The 23,923-nt window shown below is 43.7% G+C and overlaps 2 protein-coding genes and 1 long non-coding RNA gene across 16 annotated transcripts in view; 2 read left to right on the forward strand and 1 right to left on the reverse strand.

The window, feature by feature from the left end:
• The window catches only part of LOC142892570 (ribonuclease inhibitor-like), a 244,527-nt gene that overhangs the window by 131,133 nt on the left and 89,471 nt on the right, over positions 1–23,923 (reverse strand). The window lies entirely within an intron of this gene.
• Positions 7,249–8,093, forward strand: LOC142892598 (uncharacterized). Its single transcript, XR_012927467.1, has 2 exons — positions 7,249–7,556; positions 7,648–8,093. It is a non-coding gene; the product is annotated as an uncharacterized LOC142892598 (long non-coding RNA).
• LOC142892561 (NLR family CARD domain-containing protein 3-like) overlaps positions 15,017–23,923 on the forward strand; it is an 81,877-nt gene continuing 72,970 nt past the window's right edge. For 2 of the 14 annotated variants that reach the window (XM_076032762.1, XM_076032763.1), the window contains exons 1-5: positions 15,028–15,385; positions 15,605–15,724; positions 16,093–16,160; positions 16,346–18,134; positions 20,013–20,183. In XM_076032762.1, coding sequence (XP_075888877.1) covers positions 15,252–15,385; positions 15,605–15,724; positions 16,093–16,160; positions 16,346–18,134; positions 20,013–20,183 — 2,282 coding nt within the window. In that variant the 5' untranslated portion in view covers positions 15,028–15,251. The other 12 variants (XM_076032768.1, XM_076032767.1, XM_076032765.1 and 9 more) reach the window with 12 other exon arrangements.

Genomic DNA, 23,923 nt, shown 5'->3' on the forward strand with positions numbered 1-23,923 from the left:
GAAATGTAACTTCATGACGCTACAAAAACAAAGTACCGTAATTTCCGGACTATAAACCGCTACTTTTTTCCCATGATTTGAACCCTGCAGTTTATACAACGGTGCGGCTAATCTATGTTTTGTTTTTTTTTTGTTTTTTTACAGCTAACAGCCACTAGGGGACCTTCTCCACTATGGATTTTTGGGTGGGCTCGGGAAAGAGTGAGACAGGCAGTTCGCGCGAACAACGAAAGCAAAAGTGGAACCAAATACAGAACGAGAGCAAGACAGTTTGCGCAAAGGAAGTTTTCATGCACAAACCCTCATTGTGGAAAACAAACCAAGAATTGCATATGATGCAGCTTTTAAGTTAAAGGCAGTCGATGTGGCAGTCAAAGAAGGAAATGGAGAAATACTGATCATTTCTAGATCACAAGAAAAGGGCGAACGCAGAACAAGTCAATCAAATAATGTTTCTGAACACGGCGCGCTCGCGCTCTCGTCTGTATGTTCTCTTGTCTTTATGCGCTCTGTCTTTGCGAGCTCCGGTGCGTCGCTGCCTCGAGTTCTGGTCCGACTCCATACCAATTAACCGAGGTGACCAGCGGGACCCCGCAAACAGGATCCGCGGTGCGAGTCCAGAGTCGCAGGCTCGCAGCCGCCGAACCGATCCGCTCCGCCGACCCGCTTCCTGACGAAACACCTGCGGCTTATAGTCCAGTGCGGCTTGTATATTGTGGCGGCTGTGGAGAGCGGGGTGCTCCCCTCAAGCCACAGAGCATTATGGGGGAATTATGTTGGGGAGTTGCGTCAATGGTTATGGCTAAACTGCAAGCGTGCGAGTGTTTGGGGGTGTGTTTGTGCAATGATTAATGTTCTGTTGGTGTTGCACGTCATGCTTTGTTTGTCGCCTGGGTTTGAACCATGAGTGAAAGTGTATTCAGTTTAAGTTAGCCCCGGCCCGCCGCCATTTTGGGGTGTGTTCCAACAAGTCAAGTAGCAAAATAAAAGGTGACGTTGATTTGACGCACCAACAGCAAATCGGCACTTGAGTGGTCCTTCGTGAAATCGCTACAATATGTACACATTTGTTTCCCCCCCCTAAATTTAGCTGCTGCGGCTTATATTCAGGTGCGCTTTATAGTCCGCAAATTACGGTGCTGATTCCTTTGAATGAATATAGTTAAATTCTTGCTAAGAACGCTAACAGTGATTGCATGTGACTAGCTGTACTTTTTGGAAATGTCATGAATCAGTCTGGCAAATGCACCATTGCGGTGTTTTGTTGTTTTTTTTTTGCAAGCCATTCATTCCATGCAATAACTGAAAGGTGGTCAGAAAGTAAACCGTCAGCGTGATCTCCCCTAAGCCTCCAGATCTGTTCCTCGTAGGATCTCCGGGCCCTCTCAAGATGCTGAGTGTGGGTACCAGTTGAAAAACGCAAGGTGCAGACTTTTGACGGCTGCGACGTCCATAGTTAATGACAAAGTGTGTGTGTTAAACCAATGTGTGAGGTGGTATTATAGCTCCCTAGTTTGTTTTATTTAGGTTTGCAGCGTATCCTGACATGTTCTTAGCAGTAGTGAATGTAAGAAATAATAATGAAAAAAAAACACCTGAGGAGTTGAAGTGCAAATTGCACTCTCGTAACCCGACCGCGAGATACCTCGTCAGACCAGAAGTTGAATTTCTGACAGAATACTGCATTTCTGTCAAATAACATGCATATTAGCTTTTCCCCCGAACTCACACCAAGAAATAGACAGTCCCACATGTCTCTCCAAACATTCTCACAGCCCTGTGCACAGTACACACACTGGTCTCTGTCATCCTCCTAACAGGGGAGGATGTGCGTTTGTCCTATACTAACAGCGACGCAAACATTAAGAAAGAGTGGAACACATACAAAACTGAACACACGTCAGGAATGTAGCATTATGATTACGAGTGTGGTTGATGGTATGGCAAGAACAAACCCGAACCCATGGAAGCAGATAGTTACCACAATCCAAATTAAAATGCAATGGCAAAAATGCTTTTTTATTTTAAGAACGAAGCTGCATTGTTCTATACCCGCTTATTGCTATTCAGGGTCACGGGGGTCTGCTGGAGCCTATCCGAGCTGTCTTAGGGCGAAGGCAGGGTGACACCCGGGAAGTCGCCAGTTCATCCGAAGCTGCATTATTTGACTCATAATTAAAATGGTTAATAAGTCATTCAATCTGCATTTTCATTTTCTTATTCAAGACTGCTCATTATTGCATTTAATTCAATTGAAAAAGGAAAAGACATTTGAGATTTAAATTTCAAAGCATGCCCCAGCAAAGAGTTACCGAAATTCAATATGAAATGTAAAATTTGAAAATGAAAAAGCATTAGCAGAATGCTTTTTCATTTTAAGAATGTGGGTGCATTATTTGTCTCATAAATAAAATCATCAATAAGTCATCCATTATGCGTTTTCATTTCCTTATTCGTGTTGCACCTTTTATGACGCAATCAAAAAGAAAAAAAGAGGACACTGCTTTTTCATTTTCGTGGTCTGGCCTGCAACGGAGTTTCCACAATTCGAAAACGAAATCACAATCTCAAAGTAAGCGGCGCAGGAAGGTGACGTCTGCCGCGCACCTCCTTTGTCGGCGTGGTAGGTATTATGCGAAAGGGGGCGCTGTTGGCATTTGACGCTGAAGCAGACTGACGAGATTGACTGCTGGAGCCGCAGGGCGTGCGCTTCATGCTGGGCCCCACCCCTGTCCAGAGGCAGCTGATGGAGAAGGAGAAGAGGCAGCGGGAGGAGGAGAGGAAGGAGGGGCCGGAGGAGGTGAGGCAGGGGGAGGGGGCTGAGGAGGCGGCCCGGGAGACCAACGGTCCCGCCCCCGCAGAGGCTGAGTCAATGCAAGATATGTACATGTTTACAGATTGTAATCTCAAAATGTGTTCATAAATGATTGTCCGTCTTATTTCTTCTTAAAAAAAAAAGTGCATCCTATTCACTCAGAGAAAAAATACATCTCAATCAAACAGGTGCATTCTGTGTAGAGCTGTTAGGACTTGTCCATGATGTTGTATTAAAGCACAAATGTTTACATTTTGCCTCCAAGCTGATTATAATCCTGATTTGTTTTTTTTTTCCCTATCAGATAAATACTGTTGTGCATCTGGGTTCTCTGAGTGCCTACAGTTGAACTTTGCACAACTGAAGGACAGTGGTGGGTTTCAACTCCTGCGAACCCGGGGCTCTACAAGGTCCAAGGTCTTGGAGATAATTCCCTGTCCACAAGATGGATATACTCCAGAGGGCTTGTGCAACAAAAGAAGTCGGAGTGGGGGCAGCTATAATTTACATAAGGCCACTTCAAAAAGATATTGACCTGCAGGTATTCATTGCTTTAAAATGTACGTAGTATTTGATTCTTTCGAGTATTGGCAAAGAAATCCGCAGCCAGTAACCCTCACTTCTGAAGTATGTCCGTACGAAATCGACCAAGTGTTAATTTTAAAGATGTTTGATAGCCTGATGTGGATATTTATGTTCTGTTTCTTTTATTCTAGGATCCTCCCAGTATGACTCTCACTCCTAAAACAACTGGACCAATGGTGGCATGTGTTTACTGTGAGGAGATCTACAGCTTCTCTGAGATGGAAGGTCACATTGACTCTTGTGAGAGATGAGATATTTGTTGTTTGAATGAATTTACATGTGTAAATCTGCACTGTAAAACTCTGATGTAAATTTGCAATAAAATTTGAAGAGTATTCTACTGTATCAGTGTCACACAGTGTCATACTGTAAACCGCAATGCAATCTGGGAGGAAAAAGAACTGATTACAGTAATTTAAGCGATTGCCATTATTTACAGTGTTATAACGTACATTTGAAAGAGCAATGCGTCTTGGGATGGTGGAAAAAAAAGTACCGCGAAAAAGACACTTCCTTAAAGTTTGACTAAAACTGCGTTTTATTTCAACTTCATTTGTGAGTCTCTACCACAGACACTCCCGCACTATTGGAAAAGCCTCTTGTCAGACAGTAAGTAACCTTTTCATTTACACTGAACACTGAAAAGCTTCATATTTGCAATCTTGTAACGTTAGTTGCAGCAACTATTTGCGCATGTTAGCCATAAAACAGCAAGTTGTTCGCAAGTTAAAAGTAATTTTCAATTCTTTGTCAACATAAATGAGTGTGATCGCTCTTTGCGCCGTCGTCGTCTCTTGGGGACAGAGTGAGCGCTTGTTTCGCAGTTGAATCTGATCTCTTCTCCTCCTCCTCCTCAGCTAGCTTAAACGCCGACGTAGGACGTGAGGCAGACGGCACTGTCGCAACCCGATCTGAGTACCTGCTCGAAGTGAGTCGTGCAGGCGCAGTTGATGCGGAAGTGCAATGCGCGTGCGCGGATTTATCAGACGTTTTTCGTCACGTTCCTGATGTGAGTCTCGTGTCTGCACTGGTAGTAGAAGACAAGTTTCTATTATGAACGAACACTATGTCAATATTCCCCAATATTCCCCGATTTTTGACAGTTGATTTATAGGTGTCGTGTGTGCACAATTTCAACTTTTTTTTTTTTTTTTTTACGTCCGTCGTATAAGGAATATAATCTCGCCAAATTGTGAGATAACATTCCCTGATTTATGACAGTTGATTTGTTTGCGTCGTGCACGCAATTTTCTTCTTTTTTTATTTTTATGTCCGTCATATAAGGAATGTAATCTTGCCAAATTGTGAGATAATATGATGTGTAGCCAAAATAGTCAGCTGAGCGATTGGAAGCATATTACTCGGTAAAGCTAAAATGTTCCGTTTTTCTAAAAGTAAATAACACAATGTATGTCATACAACATAATATAATAAAAACAATATGTCATCACTCTTTGATAGAGCTGTCCTGTTAATAACTTCTGTGAGGCCAGGTTTAGGTACACTCACATCGGGGAGAGTCGGAAAACAGTATTTGAAGCAGTCGTAAAATTGTCGTAAATCCGCGCATGCGCATTCCACTCCCGCATCAACTGCGCCTGCACGACTCACTTCGAGCAGGTACTCAGATACCGACAGTCACCGCCCCGCAGCGGTGACTGTCGCATATATACATATATATATATATATATATATATATATGTATGTATAATATGTAAATATTAACAGTAGTTATTAATTAATAACTGAGACAGTTTGCGCCCCCCCGACACACAAACACACAGCAACTATGTTTTATAATGTGCGTCAAAACTCCCAGCAGACCGCGCAATAAGAGTTGACACTTTGTTCAGGTATGCACTGATTTCAGCATCTGTTTTGCCACCTCTTTGAAATACAAAGTACATTTTATTTTATTGTTTCAATTTATTGTTTGCTCCATTGTTTTGTAAGCATGAGACATCTCTAAGGTCTGAAATAAAAGATGAGAACTTGATTTTTCTCAGCACTTCCTGTGATTTAGTATTCCGTATAATCATAGGAGTCGTGATGGCCGATCGAGGCTTTGTTGAAGCTTCGACACTTGATTCAAAAAATGGTTCATTACTCGAGGCTTCAATGACACAGTGCTCGAGGACGTCATCTAGTGGCCAATAAAATGAAGTGCAATGGAAACGTGTTCATTGTTTCATAGGTTGTTTGGGATTTGATTCGCCATGCATTCCTGTTGGACAACACTACATGCTTGTATGGTTCAATGCTGACACAATAAAATAAAAATGAAAAATAAAGACAATGTCTCTTTTTTGGCACGACTGATTGTAGTAGACTATAGCTCTTATACTTAGCCTGACAGTTTGTGCAATGAATTATATTATATCCTAAACAAGACTAAATAGCCCATAGTTTAAAAATATGTTCAATAGTAAGTGTTCAGTGGGTCAGATGTCAAATGTGATCTATTTAAAATGTAGAATAGATGAGCTAAATAACACATATATAATACACATTGATGGGAATTGAACCATCGCCTCAGTCTTGCAGGTCCAAACCCAAATCACACTCACACACATTTCATCTAAGCTGTTTGAGTAGCATTAACATCTACACACCGTGATTCCTCATTAACTCCCACCAATTTGCATGTTACGGAGCTTAACACTGTCAAATCAAACCCCTGTCGATCAATTCTCCTTTGACTTGGAAAGCTCAACTCAGCTGAGTCGAGACAACCAAACCAGTGATAGGGTTTCCATACTTCATGAAGCAGTACACTGGTTTATGCTGTACGTCATCAACCATGTGATTCTTTCTAACCAAAACAACACTTCTGACTGACTGTATCATGGAGGCATAGAAAAATAGGACTGTATAGCAATTTTCTGTTTGACTGCACTAGATGAGTGTATGGTTTCCAGTGGATATCATGATAATAATAATAATAATAATAATAATAATAATAATAATAATAATAATAATAATAACAATAACAATAATAATAATAAGAAGAAGAAGAAGAAGAAGAAGAAGAAGAAGAAGAAGGATGATGATGATGATGATGATGATGATGTGCTCTACAAATAGACTGTATTTTTTTTTTGCATGAAACTGGTGGAAATACAAGTTATATTATGGATTTTGACAAAGTATGTTTTGGAGTTCATTGAAAGAGGTTATTATATATGTGAGTGTGTGTGTGTGTGTGTGTAACTGTAACTGTAACTAACTTATCTATTTCTATCCATCTATCAAACTTACTATCTATGGATCTATCGACTACTAACTCTCAAAAAAGTAACGACAACCAAGGTGGTCTTGCAGAACCAACCTACTCTGCGAAAATAATTTTAAATTAGCACCATTAAATAGCGATGCCCTATCCCTAAACACAATCGATCCACATGACAAACCGAACTAACGATTCATTTGATGTCCGAAGCGCTCAACTGCTTGGAATGTCACTCAACTGCTTGGAATGTCACTAGTCACGTGACCAAACCACGCCTCGGCACAGTGTTTCCATGCGTTTGCTTCATGAGCAACAGCCCATGTGTCGGAGCCTCGGGTGTCAGCGGACCATCACTGGTTATATGTAGCTTGCCCCGTTTTGCTCCTTTGGAGTGATTTTTAGTTTATCCCTTGTTTTCCCCCCTCCTCGGTCCTTTACCACTTTGACCAACTTGTATGTTGCCCGTTTTCATAAGATGAGGGACTCTAGGAGTTTCACAGCCTGGTTATTTTGATCACTTGGTCTAGAGGTGTATCGCGTGTTGGGTACAATAAAAATCTTTGCCTCTCACTACCCTCTGCATCTGAGTCCTGCCTTGAGTCCCTGCCTGACAAAACCGAGCAGTTGCAGGTCCAGGATTCCTCTCCTTCTACTCTAGTTCGTCAAAAGACGTTGCAGGAGAGCTTTCTTGGACAAAGCAAATACCCAGGTGGGTACAGGTAGGAAGAAAGTGCTTTTCAAATAATTTTCCCCTCATAATGTTACTGTTTTAATTTGAATCATAGAGTCACTGAAATGAATATATTGAATGGTAATGAATCCTATTCTTCACTCAAATACAGGGTTTTTCTGACCAAGAAGACGGTGCTGTCTGCATAACTTGTGGCTTCAGCTTTGACCTTATTAGACCAATTGTTGATAACATCTGTGTAGTTTATTGTCAACTATTCTTTACTTTGTTGAAAAATATGTAGGTGTATTTAGAACTCGGCTTGATGGAAATTCAAATCTTTTTCAGATGATTCCCAAAGAGCACAGGACATCACAAGAAGCCTCTCTAAGATGATAGTTACTGACATGCAGCCCATCTCAAGTGTGGAGGATCCGGGCTTCATCAAGTGCAGTGGAGGTGCTTGAGCCACGCTATCGTCTACCTGGACGGAAGACCCTGATGACAATACAAATACCACATTTGTATACTGAGGTGAAAACAGCAGTGAAAGAATGTTTATACAGAGCTTCTAGTGTTGTCTTAACCACTGACATGTGGACCTCCCGGGCAACTCAAGCCTTTTTGACAGTGACAGCGCACTGTATAGATGAGGAGTGGGGAATCCAGGCTTACACCCTGGACACTGTCAATGTTGTAGAGGATCACACTGGTGACAACATTTCTAATGTACTAACACAGATTGTGGAGGACTGGGGCAGAAACAATCAAATACATGCAGTTGTTGCCGATAATGCAGCCAACATGGTCAAAGCTGTCAGGACGAACATGTGCAAACATATTCCATGTTACGCTCACTCATTACATCTCATAGTGAAAGACTCAATGAAGTCTGACCAGACTTTGATGTCAGTAATTGAAAAGTGTAGTGCTGTTGTGAGTTATTTCCACCATAGCTCCAAAGCAACAGAAATGCTTGAAAAACAACAAGATGCATTGAGACTGAAAGAAAAGAAACTGAAGCAGTCGGTCGAGACAAGATGGAACAGTGTCTGGAACAATGTTGGAGAGGCAAAGTGCTGTCTGAACTTCTGGTTGGTGGAAGAAAAACCAGCAGTCACTTCCAGTGCTCAGCAAACTGGCCAAGAAACACCTCACTGTTGCAAGCAGTGTTTGGTCACAAAGACTGTTTTCAAAGGCAGGGGAGTTGCTCAGTGTGAAGAGAAACAGACTGAAAGCAAAGCATGCGAACATGCTCTTATTCTGAAACTCAAATTTAAAGCTTGTGAGCAGTTAAGAGAAAAAACAAACACCCAGTTACACACACTCTACACATGTAGCACACATAAGTATGCCCATGGTTGTGTTAGGGAGATACAGTAGGTGGTCTTGCAGAACTGACCAATCATCATGTTCGCGTTCCATCTTGTTGTATTGTTTGTTTTGTTTTTTCCTGTGTCAGACAGCACAGTCCGCCACTCTCTGGCCAAGATGGCATCAGCAAAGATAGACATAGTTTGATTTTGTTCACTGTGTAGTGGTTTCTTATAGCTTCATTTTTCTTTTGTCTTACATTGTTGACGAGGTTTGGTGGAGCTTCCGCCTTCCCCAGAAGTGTCACAAGATGGCATGTGTGAGGCATTTTATCAGCAGATGTTACGGAGGCGTGGCCAACACCTGAAGCAGTATCCAGGAGAGGCGAACGAGCAGCGGGAGTGTCCCCCACACTCCTCCATAACATCTGCAGATAAGACGCGTCACGCATGCCATCTTGTGACACTTCTGGGGAAGGCGGAAGCTCCGCCCAACCATGTCAACAAGGTAAGAAAAACAAAAAACAAACAAACTAAGGTTAGACATGTTTATGTTTTCCTGACAGTATTTGTTTTCAGGGTGTTGAAAAAATGTTTTTCAAAGGTTTTGTTTTTCATTGTCATTTTAAGTAATACTTATCCATAATTATTTCTTTTTACAAAGTTTATTATATTTTGTATCTTTTTTTATTGAATGACATTTATTTAGTTATGATTTATATTTTTATTTATTGCACTTTATACTTATTTATAATTTCTATATTTATATTAATTTAAATTTGATGGCACTTTTTCTTTCATTGTTTTTAATTATTTTTGTAATAAATATATTAAAGGCCACACGTGTCTTGTGATTTTTAACTTTGTTTTAACTGAAAAAAAATACAAACTCGCAATATCGACCTCAAAAATATCAAATATCGTATCAAATTTGAAAATGACATTATCGCCCATCAGTAATGGTGGACAACAGAGTGGGATGAGGCAATTAAAAGCAGAAACAAGGCATTGAAAGTCTTCAAACAGAATCATAATGATCAGACTCATTGAATATCAAAGATCACAAGCCAGGGTAGGAAGAATCATAAAGTGTGCAAAGAAAGAGTATTGGCAAAGGTTTTGTAACTCAGTAGGGAAGGGAAACAGAAAGATCAAGAATATGGGCACTGATTCAAAGAATGAATGGGCTTAAAAAGGAGTTTAGATGCCATGTTTTAAAAGAGGCAAACAAAACAGCACTAAGGGAGAAGGAAAAAGCTGAAATGTTGGTGAAAACATGAGGAAGAGCTTTGTTGCACTGTGAAGGGGAAACAGAGTAGTTCATTAATGCACCATTGACTAAAGCACAATTGAATGGAGCTTTAAAGAGGACAAAGCCATCAGCTCCAGGTAAGGATCAAATATGTTCTATAATGATAAATCACCTTAGTCAAACATCAACAGAGGTATTGCTGGAGTTGTAGAACAAAGTCTGGGAGGAAGGGAGATTAGCAAGCAACTGGAAAGAGGCTGTGGTGCTTCCAATAAGTAAGCCAGGGAAAGATTCTTCACAGCCAATCAATTATAGGCCCATTTCCTCAACATCAAATATTTGCAAAGTAATGGAAAAAAAGGTTAAAAGATGAAGGTATTTTTTGGAGAGTAAAGGGTATATCGTCAAATATCACAGTGGTTTTAGGAAGGGCTGTAATATTATGGATGCGCTGCTGTGCTTAGAGCATGAAATAAGAAAAGCACAGATTAATAAAGAAAGTGTGATAGTAGTTTTTTTTCATATTTGAAAAAGCATATGATATGTTATGGAAAGAAGGGCTGCTAATGAAACTTTTTAAAATGGGGGTAAGAGGGAAGATGTACCAGTGGATAAAAAAATGTTCTACAAGATAGAAAGATAAAAGTAAAAAGAGCAGGAAATGAGTACTCAGAAAGTGTTAGGCTGGAGAATGGAACGCCACAAAGGAGGATTGTGAGTCCATTATTATTCTCAGTCATGATTAATGAAGTATTTTCACAAGTGTAACAGGGACTGGGCTGTTCTTTGTTTGCAGATGATGGGCTACAAAAAATGCCAGAAGCTATTTTAAAAGTAGAGAAATGGGCCAATAGCTGGGCATTGAGATTTTCAGTTGATAAAAGCAAAGCAATGATTTTTACAAGGAAAAGAATTGGGAAGGAGGTTCAGTTCAAATGATATCATCAGGATTTGGAGAAGGTTCAGCACTTTAAACTACTGGGGATATGGTTTGATGAAAGACTCACGTGGGCAGTGCACACTCACAAAATGATGGACAAATGTAAAAAGCTGATGAATGTAATGAGAATGGGGAGCAAATAGAAAAGGCCTGAAATCCATGTATATAGAACAGAGAACAGAGAAAATGTTGGAGGTTTGTTCAGCCTAATGCGGATGCGATGGAACACCAGTCTGCAGCCAGACCCCTCTCGTCCGGTCGGCAACGGGAGTGAGACGGGCTCGACTCGGCCCCCTGGTGGACGACGAGAGAAGAGTCAGCCACGGCAATATTTGAAAACATGTATGAAGACTGTGAGTGTATTGTGATCTCAAGCAACATTAGTTTTAAGACTACTTGCAACGTACAACCGCTGAATCGTGTTGATGAACTGTTAGCCACCACCGCTAACTCCGTGCTCTGCTTGTTATGTGTGTTGTGTTCGCTGACAGCGAAACTGAAAAGGCAGCTATTTTGACTCACAAGTTTCACTCCTTATAGCAATGTTCACGCTGCCAGCATGGTAACATCAGTTGTATAGAGCTCTTCCTGCTTTGTGCTTGGTGTGGACGTAAGTTGTGCAGATATTCTTGTCTAATAATAAACCACTCTATGACTGAAGTGATCGTTTCAGCGTACATATTTTCTCTGCTAGGACAGTGTGTCAACAGTATGAAACCAAATCTTTCTAAGCCCTATTAAAATGTCTCGCAAAAATACAAAACAAAAACACGGTCAGTACACAAAGTAAAATATATTTCCAGGGACACGGAAGGCACAAAAAACGTCCAGGGACCTTCGGTCCGCCTTGCGGCAGTAACTCAGCCCGCACTGGGTCCGTACAGAGCTGGAATAGCCGCTAAACAGCTGCTAAAGAGTGAAGCCTTCACGACGGTAAGTGTTTAAATTGTGCCTGTTCCGTAAAGTTTGCCGTTTCCTCTTCACTCCTAACTGAGGAAGTGAGGCTCAGCAGCGACGAAGAGTGTGACCCCGGGCGGGGGCGTGCACCGGTGAGGCTGGGGTGGAGTGAAGTGCAACAGAGCGTTTTCGCGGGATGCAGTAAATACGAGGAAACAAGCCGCGAGATACGCAAATCTAAAAAGCTTTCAGCGCGGAAAATCGTGCGTTGCTGCTCTGGAGGGGCCAGATATCAAATACAAAAGCCCGAAAATTAGTATAATAGGTCACCTTTCAGTAGCATATGGTTGAGGTTCAAATATCATTTAAAAAAAAAAAAAAAGTAAGCAGCATTCTCTGCTCTAACATTAGTCTTTGAATTATGTTAAAGGAGGGGCTCCAAGTTGTCATACACACCTTGGTTGAGGTCCACCTAAGATATTCCTATCACACAAATGGATAAAATGTCACAATTCCCAATTAAGTCAAACAAATTTCTAAAGATCTCAGAAATTGGCTTCCAGGCTCTTCCAATCAGTGACTCCATTCCAAAAGTCCAATAAAATAGATGTACAAACGTCCTTCTGGCTATGGACCTTTGGCCACTGTGTTTATTTCGTATTTTTGAAGAATATCAATAGGAAATAAACATAAGCAAACAAACCATTAAAAGTGTTAGCGAAAGAGCAGCTGAACATTGGAACATCTCAACAACACCCCAGAACATGGGGACACTGGAACATCCCAACTCCAGAACAGGGGGCCATCTGAACACCTTCACCATTCCACCACTTTACTATGATTTGATTGATAATAAATGGGGTGAACCATTACATCCAACCTGGCCTTTCAGTTTCCTGATCAGCCTCTTTCTCCTCAGCAGCCTGCTCTCCTCGTTGCCTCCAGCCTGCTCTCTGGACTCTCGCCCTTTTCTTGTACGCCTCTCTCTCTCTCTCTCTCTCTCTCCTCTCTCAAGGCTCTCCAAGCAGCCCCAGCTTCTTCAATGCTACCTAAGCAATAGAGTATCATGCATGCAGCATTATTAATATTATCATCATGTACTGGAGACATACAAGCTAAGGAAAGGAGCTACATAAGGGTTACCATGACCATCAATCATTTTGTTTTTTGTCTACTATTCCTATAAATTCCAACCTTGTGTTGTCTCCTTTGCTTATTTTAAACAATGGATTGGGATCGTTTGCTCAATGCCTACATTTGAATTTGTAAATGCAAAAAAGTGTTTGCAGTTAAACATGGATGACACCAATAAAGTTCCTTGCATTCTTTGTACATTTGGGTCCCAAGTATCCAATTCAAAACATAAAAAACCAAACCTTCGTGTGAAGTAAGCAGTGCTAACTTATATTTGAGCAGTGCTGACTGCTCCTGTATGACTATGAGCGTCCACCAGAGGCGATTGCTCTCAGACTGCAAGGGAAGCTCAGCTTCCCCTAAAATGTCAGAAAATAAGTGGTCAAATATGTACTATTGTGTGTACATTTCATGGACTAAATATGCGATAGAAGGCGTTCATCTTTTGTTCACAATCAGCGACTTATCGCAGGTAACTGACAGTCAAACAACTTCCTTCTCATTCATCCCCGCAGCTTCACAGTGCTGAGACCGTGGAGACGCTGAGCGTCGACTATACTGAATTCAATGGGGAAGCATGGAGTGGGTTGTTCCACTGCAGCCAAACTCGACGGTCATTGGATAAATGCTGGGCTTTGTCCCGCCCACCGGACGCTCAGCGTCTCTGGGGGTCTATGGAGCAGTGGGCTGGCCTCGGCTGGCCCGGACGCTCGGCTTCCGCATGATAATTGGATGATCTGTTTGAGGCGGAGCCCCTTTTTGATTGACAGTGAAATGAGCGAATCAGCGATCTTGAAGTATAAACATCCGCCGAAGCAGTTTTCAAGCGTTTCATTCCGTTGTTTTGAGTTAATCCGGAGACTATACTGATCCTCTGAGCGACTTTGTCTTTGTTAAAAACGTACAGCGACAATTTCTAGCGTCTATTTCTGGTGTTTGTGTGTGGACCGTAGCTGCTTGTGTTTGGAGACTCTAACTTCTGACACAGCGAGAGCTGCTGAGCCTCTCCCCCGTCACAAAGCACTCACAGGCGGTCACACTTCACACGAGCCTCGCGCAGTAGCTCCAGCTAGCGATCTTGTGCCAGCAAGCGGCGCATAATGGCAGATAATATGAGTGTCCTGAAAAGTTGTGGCTTTGATTCAGGGAGACCGAGGTCTGAACTTCAAGCCCTACATTCAAACCAGGACTTGCAGGGCAACAGAGGAAAGCTGTGCGATTTCTTGCTGTTTTTGAAAGACATGGAGTTGGACAGTGCAACACCTCAGCTGTACAAACTGCTGTCTTAGTGGCAACCATCTGCAGGTGGAGAGAGGAGCTTTTCCTGTTTAAAGCAGCTCAAGTCTTGAACCCGCAACACAATGGGCCAATGCAGTTTAAGCAGCAGAGCTCTGCTGGCCATTGAGAGGACACTCACAGGTCATTGGATAAATGGACACTGGTCAAGTCCCTGGAAAAGACAGCTAGCTGGTACAACAGGATCACTGATCATTTTTATTGAAAGAAATTGATGGCATAATTTACGTATAAATAAACAAATGCATTTTATGATGTAGGCAGAAAATTAGCTTCCCCTCCTTGAAAGACCAGCAGCCGCCACTGCCCTCAACAAGTGTCCAGTCTCATCACGCCAGGGAGAAACAGGTGCAGCTCTTCAAAGAGGAAATCACATTTTTCATGGACTGCCAAGTTATGGCAACTGTAGTTCTGTAAAGAGCCGCCAGGGGGCGCCCTGAAGTCAAAACTACCTTCTACTCCAGACAGACAGAGAAATGAACACATGCTGAAAAATAAGACATTGATTAACAGGCAGATATTTTAGACAGGTCACTCTATAATATGTCAATAAGAAACACAATGTGTTCAAATGTGGCCTGGAGCCTTCAAACCTTCCTATGACGTGTCGGTCCTCGCAGCTCCCAGTTCTGCCACTGAGGGGCGCTGTTTGGCCAGTTTTTGCTTGTTTGGTTTTGTTTGTAGCCACAATGCAAGCATCAGTTGTATCATACTGGGGAGTTGATCTTTCTGCCCTGCCAACAAGACATTTCCAGCAAATAGAAAAACTATGTCAACATAATAATGATGCTGACAATAAATCAACTTTGACTTCCTGGAAACTTGGAAATGTGGGAGCAGTTGAGGCGGCCGGATGGGAGGAGCCACAGTGAGCAGCAGAAACAGGAAAAGAAGCCTGAAGTGAAAGTTCTGTTCTGTGTCAGGCTCCATTTTGAAGCGCAGCAGCAGCAGCAGTGGCAGCAGCAGCAGAGTCCTGACTGACTGAATAACTCATTCAGTGTGACGCTAGTCAACAGTGTGACTTCAGTCTGGTTGATTTCTTCCTGTTCTCTCGCTCCCAAGTGGAAGTCAGAGTGTTCTGAGCTCACTGCCTCACATCCTGTTTGACCTCCAGCTCAAGATGAGTGTTCGAGTGGAGGAAGAGGAGGACGGAGCAGCAGCGTCTCCAGGGTTCAGCTGTGAGTCTCTGAAGAGTCACCGCTCAAGACGTGAACCTTTAAACTTCAGTAATGAACCTGGACCTCCTGAGACACGGTAAGAACACTTAGAGTGACTCAGTCACTGGAACTGCTGTTTGACTCACTGTTCAAACTGTTGGTGGTCTGGAAAAACTGGAAGCTGATGTGAGAGGAACAACCCTCTTTCTTCCTCCTGACTGGAAACAGCAGTGTGTGGAGATTTATTAATGACTCTCAGCAGATCATTGATGAATGAATCATGTTTTAAACACAGACATCAATGTTTGTGTTGCAGAGTTCCATACAAGACAAAGAGAGCAGAGTCTCCAGGGTCCAGCTGGGAGTCTCTGAAGAGTCACCGCTCAAGACTTGAACCTGTAAACTTCAGTAATGAACCTGGACCTCCTGAGACACAGTAAGAACACTGTGTGTGTGTGTGTGTGTGTGTGTGTGTGTGTGTGTGTGTGTGTGTGTGTGTGAAGCTGGATCCAGTGACGTCAGTGTTGACACTGCAGCTCCGTCACATTTCAAAGTGTTGAAATCCAGTTCAGTCCAAAGCCAAACAAGCATCACTGGAGAGAAACACAACCCAGTGTTGACTTCAAAACTGAGCAGAGCTGATGAAATAATGTCTACTGGGCAGACTGGGAGCAGAGCATCATGGGAATTAGAGCTGATTTGGAGCCAAAGATTAAAATAAAGTTCATCTCGACGACAAAATGAAGAATTTCAATAAAGAAAGATTAAAAAGTGACGAGTTGATCAAAGTGTCTCCATCCACAGGAGGAGGAAGAAGAGTGGTGGGTGTGGAGCAGCACTGCAACCTGCCAGTCACAGCCAGACTGATCACAGTAAGACTGTCCACCTGCACCTCCTTCACTTCTCCCTCTGAGATCATGTCAGGACCTCCAGTGAGAAGATTCACTGAGGGACGTTGAGAGCAAACAGTCACACAGCAGCTGAAAAGTTGTGGAGAGAAAATGATGCTCACACTGTCACACTGATGTTTTGTTCTCCAACCTTTTCTCTGCTCCAGAGGCTGATGGTCTGCAGGAGCTTCTAAAGCAGCAGAAGATCAGTCTGGAGAGGAGATGTGAACGTGTGACTGAAGGTGAAGAAGCAGGAAGTCAAACCCTCCTCAACAGCATCTACACTGACCTCTACATCACTGAGGGACTGAGTGAGGAGGTCAACAGAGAGCATGAGGTCAGGCAGCTGGAGACCAAGAAGACCAAGAAGACCAAGAAGAGCCTCCACGACCGTCCAATCAGGTGCAGCCAGATCTTTGAAGCCTCACCTGAGCAGCAGGGACTCAGAGTCAGAGTGGTGCTGACCAACGGCGTCGCTGGGGTTGGAAAAACCTTCTCAGTGCAGAAGTTCACTCTGGACTGGGCCCAGGGCCTGGAGAACCAGGACCTTCACCTGGTGCTTCCTCTCTCATTCAGGGAGCTCAACTTGGTCAAAGAGCGGCACTACAGTCTTCTGGAGCTGCTCCATGTTTTCCATCCAACGTTAGAGAAGCTCACAGCAGAGCAGCTGCATGTCTGCAAACTTCTCTTCATCTTGGACGGCCTGGATGAAAGCAGACTGGCTCTGGACTTTGAGAAGAACCAGGTGATGACTGACATTACTCAGAAGAAGTCAGTCAGCGTCCTGCTAACAAACCTGATCAGAGGAGATGTGCTTCCCACGGCTCTGCTGTGGATAACTTCCAGACCTGCAGCAGCCAATCAGATCCCTCCGTCATGTGTGGACAGGCTGACAGAAGTACGAGGCTTCACCGATGACCAGAAGGAGGAGTATTTCAGGAGGAGGTTCAGAGATAGAGAAGATGTGTCCAGCAGGATCATCTCCCACATCAAGGCCTCCAGGAGCCTCCACGTCATGTGTCAGATCCCGGTCTTCTGCTGGATCACTGCCACAGTTCTGGAGAGCATGTTGAGCTCAGAGCAGAGAGGAGAGCTTCCCAAGACCCTGACTGACATGTACTCACACTTCCTGCTGGTCCAGACCAAGAGGAAGCAGCACAAGTATGGAGGAGGTCCCCAGGAGCTGACGGAGGCTGACAGGGAGCTTCTTCTGAAGCTGGGCCAGCTGGCATTTGAACATCTGGAGAGTGGAAACATCATGTTCTACAGTGAAGACCTGGAGAAGTGTGGTCTCAGTGTGACTGACGCCTCTGTGTACTCAGGAGTTTGTACAGAGATCTTCAGAAGAGAGAGTGTGATCTTCCACAAAACCGTCTACTGCTTCGTTCATCTGAGCGTCCAGGAGTTTCTGGCTGCAGTCTACAGCTTTCACTGTCACACCAACAGGAAAATGACAGAATATGGTCACTCAGGAGAATCCCTGGATGAGTTCCTGAAGAGGATGATGGAGAAATCCCTGCAGAGTCCAAGCGGTCACCTGGACTTGTTTGTTCGCTTTCTCCATGGACTCAGTCTGGAATCCAACCAGAGACTCTTAGGAGGCCTGCAGGGTCTCACTGACAACCATCCAGGAACCTTACAGAAGGTCATCAACAACCTAAAGGAGATGAACACTGGTGGTGTTTCTCCTGACAGAAGCATCAACATCTTCCACTGTCTGCTGGAGGTGAAGGATCAGTCAGTGCATCAGGAGGTCCAAGAGTTCCTGCAGTCAGAGAACAGATCACAGAAGAAACTCTCAGCCATCCAGTGTTCAGCTCTGGCCTACATGCTGCAGATTTCAGAGGAGGTTCTGGATGAGTTTGACCTCAGCAAGTACAACACAACCATGGAGGGAAGATTGAGACTGATTCCAGCTGTGAGGAACTGCAGGAAGGCTGTGATACCTTTAGGAAGGTACGTAAACACTGTGTGTGTGTGTGTGTGTGTGTGTGTGTGTGTGTGTGTGGGTGTGAGTGCGCGCCCACGCGCACGTGCTCTTGGTGTTAGCCACCCTGCTATATCAGCAGCTCCTCCAGTCACAGGGTGGATCAACATCAGCAGGTCCACTTGTGGCTGCAGGTCTCCAAGAAAACAATGAGGGAAACATTGAGTGGTGACTTTTAGTGAGTGCATTGAGTGGAGTGAAGCTGCTCCACTGGAGTCCAGGATGGAGATGAAGATGTGACAGTGGCAGAATGAGGACCTTTGATCAGTGTGAAGGATTCATGCAGACAGTCAGTCAACACAATCAACACACAAACACATCACATCCTTCCTTCATTTGGCAGCAGACAATAAAACAGCAGTTGGATCAAAGCTGCAGTGGAGTCCAAAGAGACACCAGTGAAGAAACTCTGATCCAGTGGCGCTCCAACCTGCCGTGACTTTACACACAACTGAGCATCATGTTGAGTTGAAGCAGCAGATCAGAGCAACACTGTCAGTCACAACAGGACGTGTTGGTCTGCTGATGAAGATGATGATGATGGTGGTGGTGGTGATGGTAACGATGATAGTGATGGTGAAGACGATGATGGTGGTGATGATGATGATGATTATGATGATGATGATGATGACGATGGTGGTGGTGATTATGATGTTGATGATGATGATGATGATGATGATGAAAATGATGACAATTGTGCATGTGGTGATGGTGATGATGATGGTGGTGAGGATGAGGATGATGATGAAGGTCATGATGATGGAAGCAGCTGATCAGATGTTAATGAGCCTTGAATCACTGTCACGACGGGGGCGTGGTGGCAGGACCTAAATACAGACCAATCTGGTTATTGCGGACAAAAAAAGGATAAACAAAACTAAACTAAGGGTGTCCATGAGGGTAAATTATTAACAAAAACCAAACCGGGAGACTTAACAGAAAAACAGATGAAAAGAAAAAAGTAACAAGCACCGGGACAGAAAACAAGGAACCAACAAAGAGAGACAGGTGCTGTGTCTCAATTCAGGGTCTGCACCATTCAAACCGAGTGTCCTCTGTCCGAAGGAAGCGTTCTTCGAGTACCCGGCCTAGAAGGACGGACCAAACCCTACCTCCCCGGTAACCACTCGGGACGGTCTAGCCTTCGGCGTATTTCCTCATTGCGTCACCGCCGTTCCCTCCGACTGGCCAACCCCGGAAGTGACGTTTTTATAGCATCAAGCTAACCATTGGTTTGCCATCTAACGATGTCGTTCGATATTCAAATAAATAAAAACCCGATGTTAAAACTGCATATTTTATGTGAAATTTCAATACTTAAATTTATATGAAGTGTCTTTGCCAGTACATGGCGCTAAGTTTAGCTGACTTCCCAGGATCCTACGATGCTTTGCAGCAGCACGCAAAGCATCATGGGATACACAAGTACGCAAAGGATAGTAGCGGTCCATCCATTGAATTGGCTAAAACGAGGGCGCATTCCGAGTACGCATTTTGAGCGTCCTAAGGACCCTTGGGAATTGGAACAAGCCTTCGCGCAGTGCTATGACGCAACTTCCTTTCAAAATGCGTACTTCAAGGATGCAGACCTTGAATTGAGACACAGCAAAGGACTATTTTCACTAGGCCAGGAGAACACAGGTGAGAACAATCAAGGGCAGGTCTGACAGTGAGACACAGGTGAAAGACATCAAGAAATAAACACAGGAAGTAAAACTAAGTCGGATGGAGACAACAGAATAAACAGATTTCAAAATAAAACTGCAAAATACAGAGAACATGACAATCACTTTCACAGTCAGCAGAGTCTCACACGTCGACCACAACTCTGCTCTACTTCATTGCAGATCTATGTTTAAACTCTCAATGGTTCATTGTGAAGTGGTGTCTTCAGCTCTGAAGTCCAGCCCCTCCCACCTCACACTGCTGGACATGAGTGTCACCACCCTGGATGATCCATCAGTGCAGCTGCTCTCTGCAGGACTGCAGAGTCCAAACTGCAGACTGGAAGTTCTCAGGTCAGTTCCTGCTTTCTACTGGTGGACAGTGTGTGTCAGCAGATGACAACTGGTGTGTAACGCTGCTCAGTGTGAGGACTTTGAAGCAGATATTAAAGACTCATCTAGACAAAGTGGATGTTGTTGATATTTTCATGTCAACAATCTGCAGCCAGAAAAGACTTTGGATAGTGGAAGAAAGTGTGGAAAATGTCTCCAGTCACTTTGGAGCTCAATGGAAGTTGTTGATTGGTGATGAAGGTCACATGACTGAGCAGAAGATCCTGTGAAGAAATATTAGAGGCAGATTAATAGTGCAGCAGTATTTCTTCATCTTGTCCTTTGAATGTGTTTGACTTGTAACGAGACTCTGATGACTGAAAACAGCCACAAGAACACAAAGAACTCACTGATTATTTTCCATCTTCACTGCTGATTGGCTGCACACTGGCTGACACACTGCTGTTGTTATTGTGTTGACAACACACTGGCACAATGACTCGTCTGAGGGAATGACTCAGTAATCCCAACAGCTGCACATCTGGATCATCAACAGGGAGAAATGACTCTGAATATGACATTTACACCATGGAAGAAATCAAATATTTATTCTCTATTCAGATTGGAGAACTGCAGGTTGTCAGAGCTCAGCTGTGATTGGCTGCTCTCAGCTCTGAAGTCCAAACCCTCCCACCTCAGAGAGTTGGACCTGAGTTACAGCCAGCTGAAGGATTCAGGAGTGAAGGTGCTGAGTGGTTTTCTGCAGAGTCCAGACTGTAAACTGGAGGTTCTGGGGTCAGTACTGGTTTGGAACCAGTGGGTGATGGTTTCAGCACCAAACACAGTTGATCACACATGTTGAATAAACATTGCACTGAAGGTTGATTCATATCAAAATTACATCTAGAAATATGAAAAATTAATTCTGTTCATGTTTGAAATTGAAAAACATCAGTGGTCATGTGACGAAACATCATTTCAACACACATTAGTTTTGGACTGAGGATTTAATTTCAAGGTGACATTTTCTGTAGTTGCAGATTCTGAAGTCGACATTTCACTTAGAGTACACTCAGAGTGATCACACCCTGGATAAACTCTCCATAATTTTTTCTTTATTCAGGTTGTGGAGGTGCAGTTTGTCAGAGCTCAGCTGTGATTGGCTGCTCTCAGCTCTGAAGTCCAACCCCTCCCACCTCAGACACCTGGAGCTGGGTTACAACCACCTAAAGGAATCATCAGTGAAGCCACTGATGGATCTTGTCCACAGCAGAGACTATCAACTGGAGAGTGTGAGGTCAGTACTGGTTTGAAACCAGTGGATGATGGTTCCAGCACCAAAGCCAGTTGATCCCACAGCAGAGGTCCAGTGTTCCCAGTCACAGTGTGAGAGGAGGATGGTGACGTCCAGCTGCTCCTCATTCATCCAACATCTGCTGCCAAACTGCTTCTTCTCTCAGTTCACCACTCAATTATCGATCAGTTCATCTTCATCAGGCCTCAGTATCAGTCCAACACTCCATGGTCACATGACCTTCATATGTTCCACACTTGACATGTGACTGAGAGTCTGCTTCTTCTCACCAGTCACTCCATCATCTCCATCAACAGTCAACGTCTCTGTGATGATGCCTTCAAGGACCGTGAGTCCTGACTCCTGCTGTCTCTTCTTCTCTCAACAGCTGGGACACTGACACACCGAGGCTCCGCCCCTCTGCCTCTTCTTCTCTGGACAGGTGGAAGGATTGAGGGAGGATGAGGAGGAGAGTGAAGAGGAGAGCTCTATCTAGTGGTGGCTGACAGAACTACAACAAGTGGACCTTAACAGCAAGCTGCACGCACACACCATTTGTGTGGGCGTGTCACGACCTTTGACCCCACTGGAGCCTGGTGGCTGGCGGACTGCTTCTCCCTACAAGCTGCTGTGGTTACTGGAAGAGACGTCCCAGAAGCCACTGGTGGAGTTGAATCCTCAGTGGAAGAAGCAGGACTTGGAGCAGCTGGTCAGTGAAGGCAGCAGCAACACAACCACTGGTTCTGCTCTCATCATCCACGGCTGGAACATCTCAGCATGAAGGTTTCACACCTCAACAACACACTGATCTGCTCTCACTTCAGAGTTCTCCATCCAACTCAACCTGGCTTCTCATGTCAAGCACAAAAATGAATTTGTCAAAGTCTGACAGCGTTGTGAAGGTTGGTATCACACCTTTATTTTGGAAAATATTGTTTTTATGAGATTTTACTTCTGGTTTATGATCATAAATAAATCAATCAGATAAAACATGTTGCTTCACGTGAAAATGACGAAGTGAAGTGAAGTGAAGAACTGTGATTGGAACTCCAATGATTATTGAATTATAAATTAAACAAAAGAAGTTTCCCTCAAAATATTTCATGGTTTTGATCCTTGCCAGATGTTTCTGTGGAGATTTCAGAAGGACGTCAATGAATCAGAAGGAAACCAGATCATTTGTTTTGCTCTTCTCCCTCTCTGCTGTTTTCTCGCGAGACTTTGTTTCATTTGTCAAAACACTCATTCAAATTTTTCTCCCACTTGTATAAAATTGTCTGTTTGCTTCTCATATCCTGCTGGCCAATCAGAGAGCGTTACGTCATCAACCTAATTCTCTTCCTAGCAAAATGTTTTCACTCATTCTTTCTGTTTTTAAAACTGAGCTCAAACACTATATTTCAATGAGTCAATATTCTGAAAATAAAAAGCATCACAACCACTGACCTGTGTGACCTTGACCTCAACTGACCTTTCATCCCTGCCTGTACACTTTCTTCTGTTCAGGTTTTTGTTGTGTTAAAATTGGATCCTGTTCTCTATGCTTATTGTTTATTACAGAAAATAAATGTGAAACAAAAAGAAAGATACATGAGAGGGAGGACATGAAGATATTGGGACATTAGGGCTGTGTCTCAATTCAGGGTCTGCATCCTTGGAAGGCTGCATTTGAAGGCCAGTTGCGTCATAACACTGTCTGAAGGCTTATCCCAATTCCCAACGATCCGAAGGACGCTCCAAATGCACCCTCGAAATGCGTCCTACTTTTAGCCGATTCCAAGGATACATCGCTAACTATCCTTCACGTCCTTCTGTATCCCAGGATGCTTTGTGTGCTGCTGCAAAGCATCCTGGGATCCTGGGAAGTCATCTGAAATTAGCGGCATCTAATAACCAATGGTTAGCTTGATGCTATGAAAACGTCACTTCCGGGGTTGGCCAGCAGGAGGGAACAGCGGTGACGCAACCAGGAAATACACCGAAGGCTGGACTGTCCCGTGTGGTTACCGGGGAAAACCTTTGGGGGTGAGATCCTCACACCATCTGATCACTGTTGGGGAACCAAGCAACTCCAGGGCGAAGCTTCACGCTAGCTTTATTGTCAATGCTACAGTGTATGGACCATATACAGAGCATTGAGCTCTTGTTACTGGGCGGCCCACGGTGTGAGGTGAGAGCTGCTCTGTGCAAACGGAGCCACAAGCAGTTTGCATTCCAGTGCAGTCATTCCAGCCTCCAGTAGCACCTGAATGACACCTAGCAGCTAGTACGAGCTAACGGAGCTAACAAGAACGTCAGAGCGCTGAATACAACCAAGTAGAGTGGACAATCAAATGTAGTAAAATGATTCACATTCTCTACTTTAGTACAGATACTTGTCTAAAATCAACTCCTTTACTCATAGTGCAGCTTCTGTTCCCACCACTAATAAATGTTTAATGTTTAATGCACCTTTTTTCTTGAGCAA

The sequence above is a fragment of the Nelusetta ayraudi genome, unplaced genomic scaffold (genome assembly GCF_046127955.1).
Source record: "Nelusetta ayraudi isolate G7.1 ecotype Tasmania unplaced genomic scaffold, CSIRO-AGI_Nayr_v1 ptg000037l, whole genome shotgun sequence".
In the NCBI taxonomy this organism is placed as follows: Eukaryota; Metazoa; Chordata; class Actinopteri; order Tetraodontiformes; family Monacanthidae; genus Nelusetta; species Nelusetta ayraudi.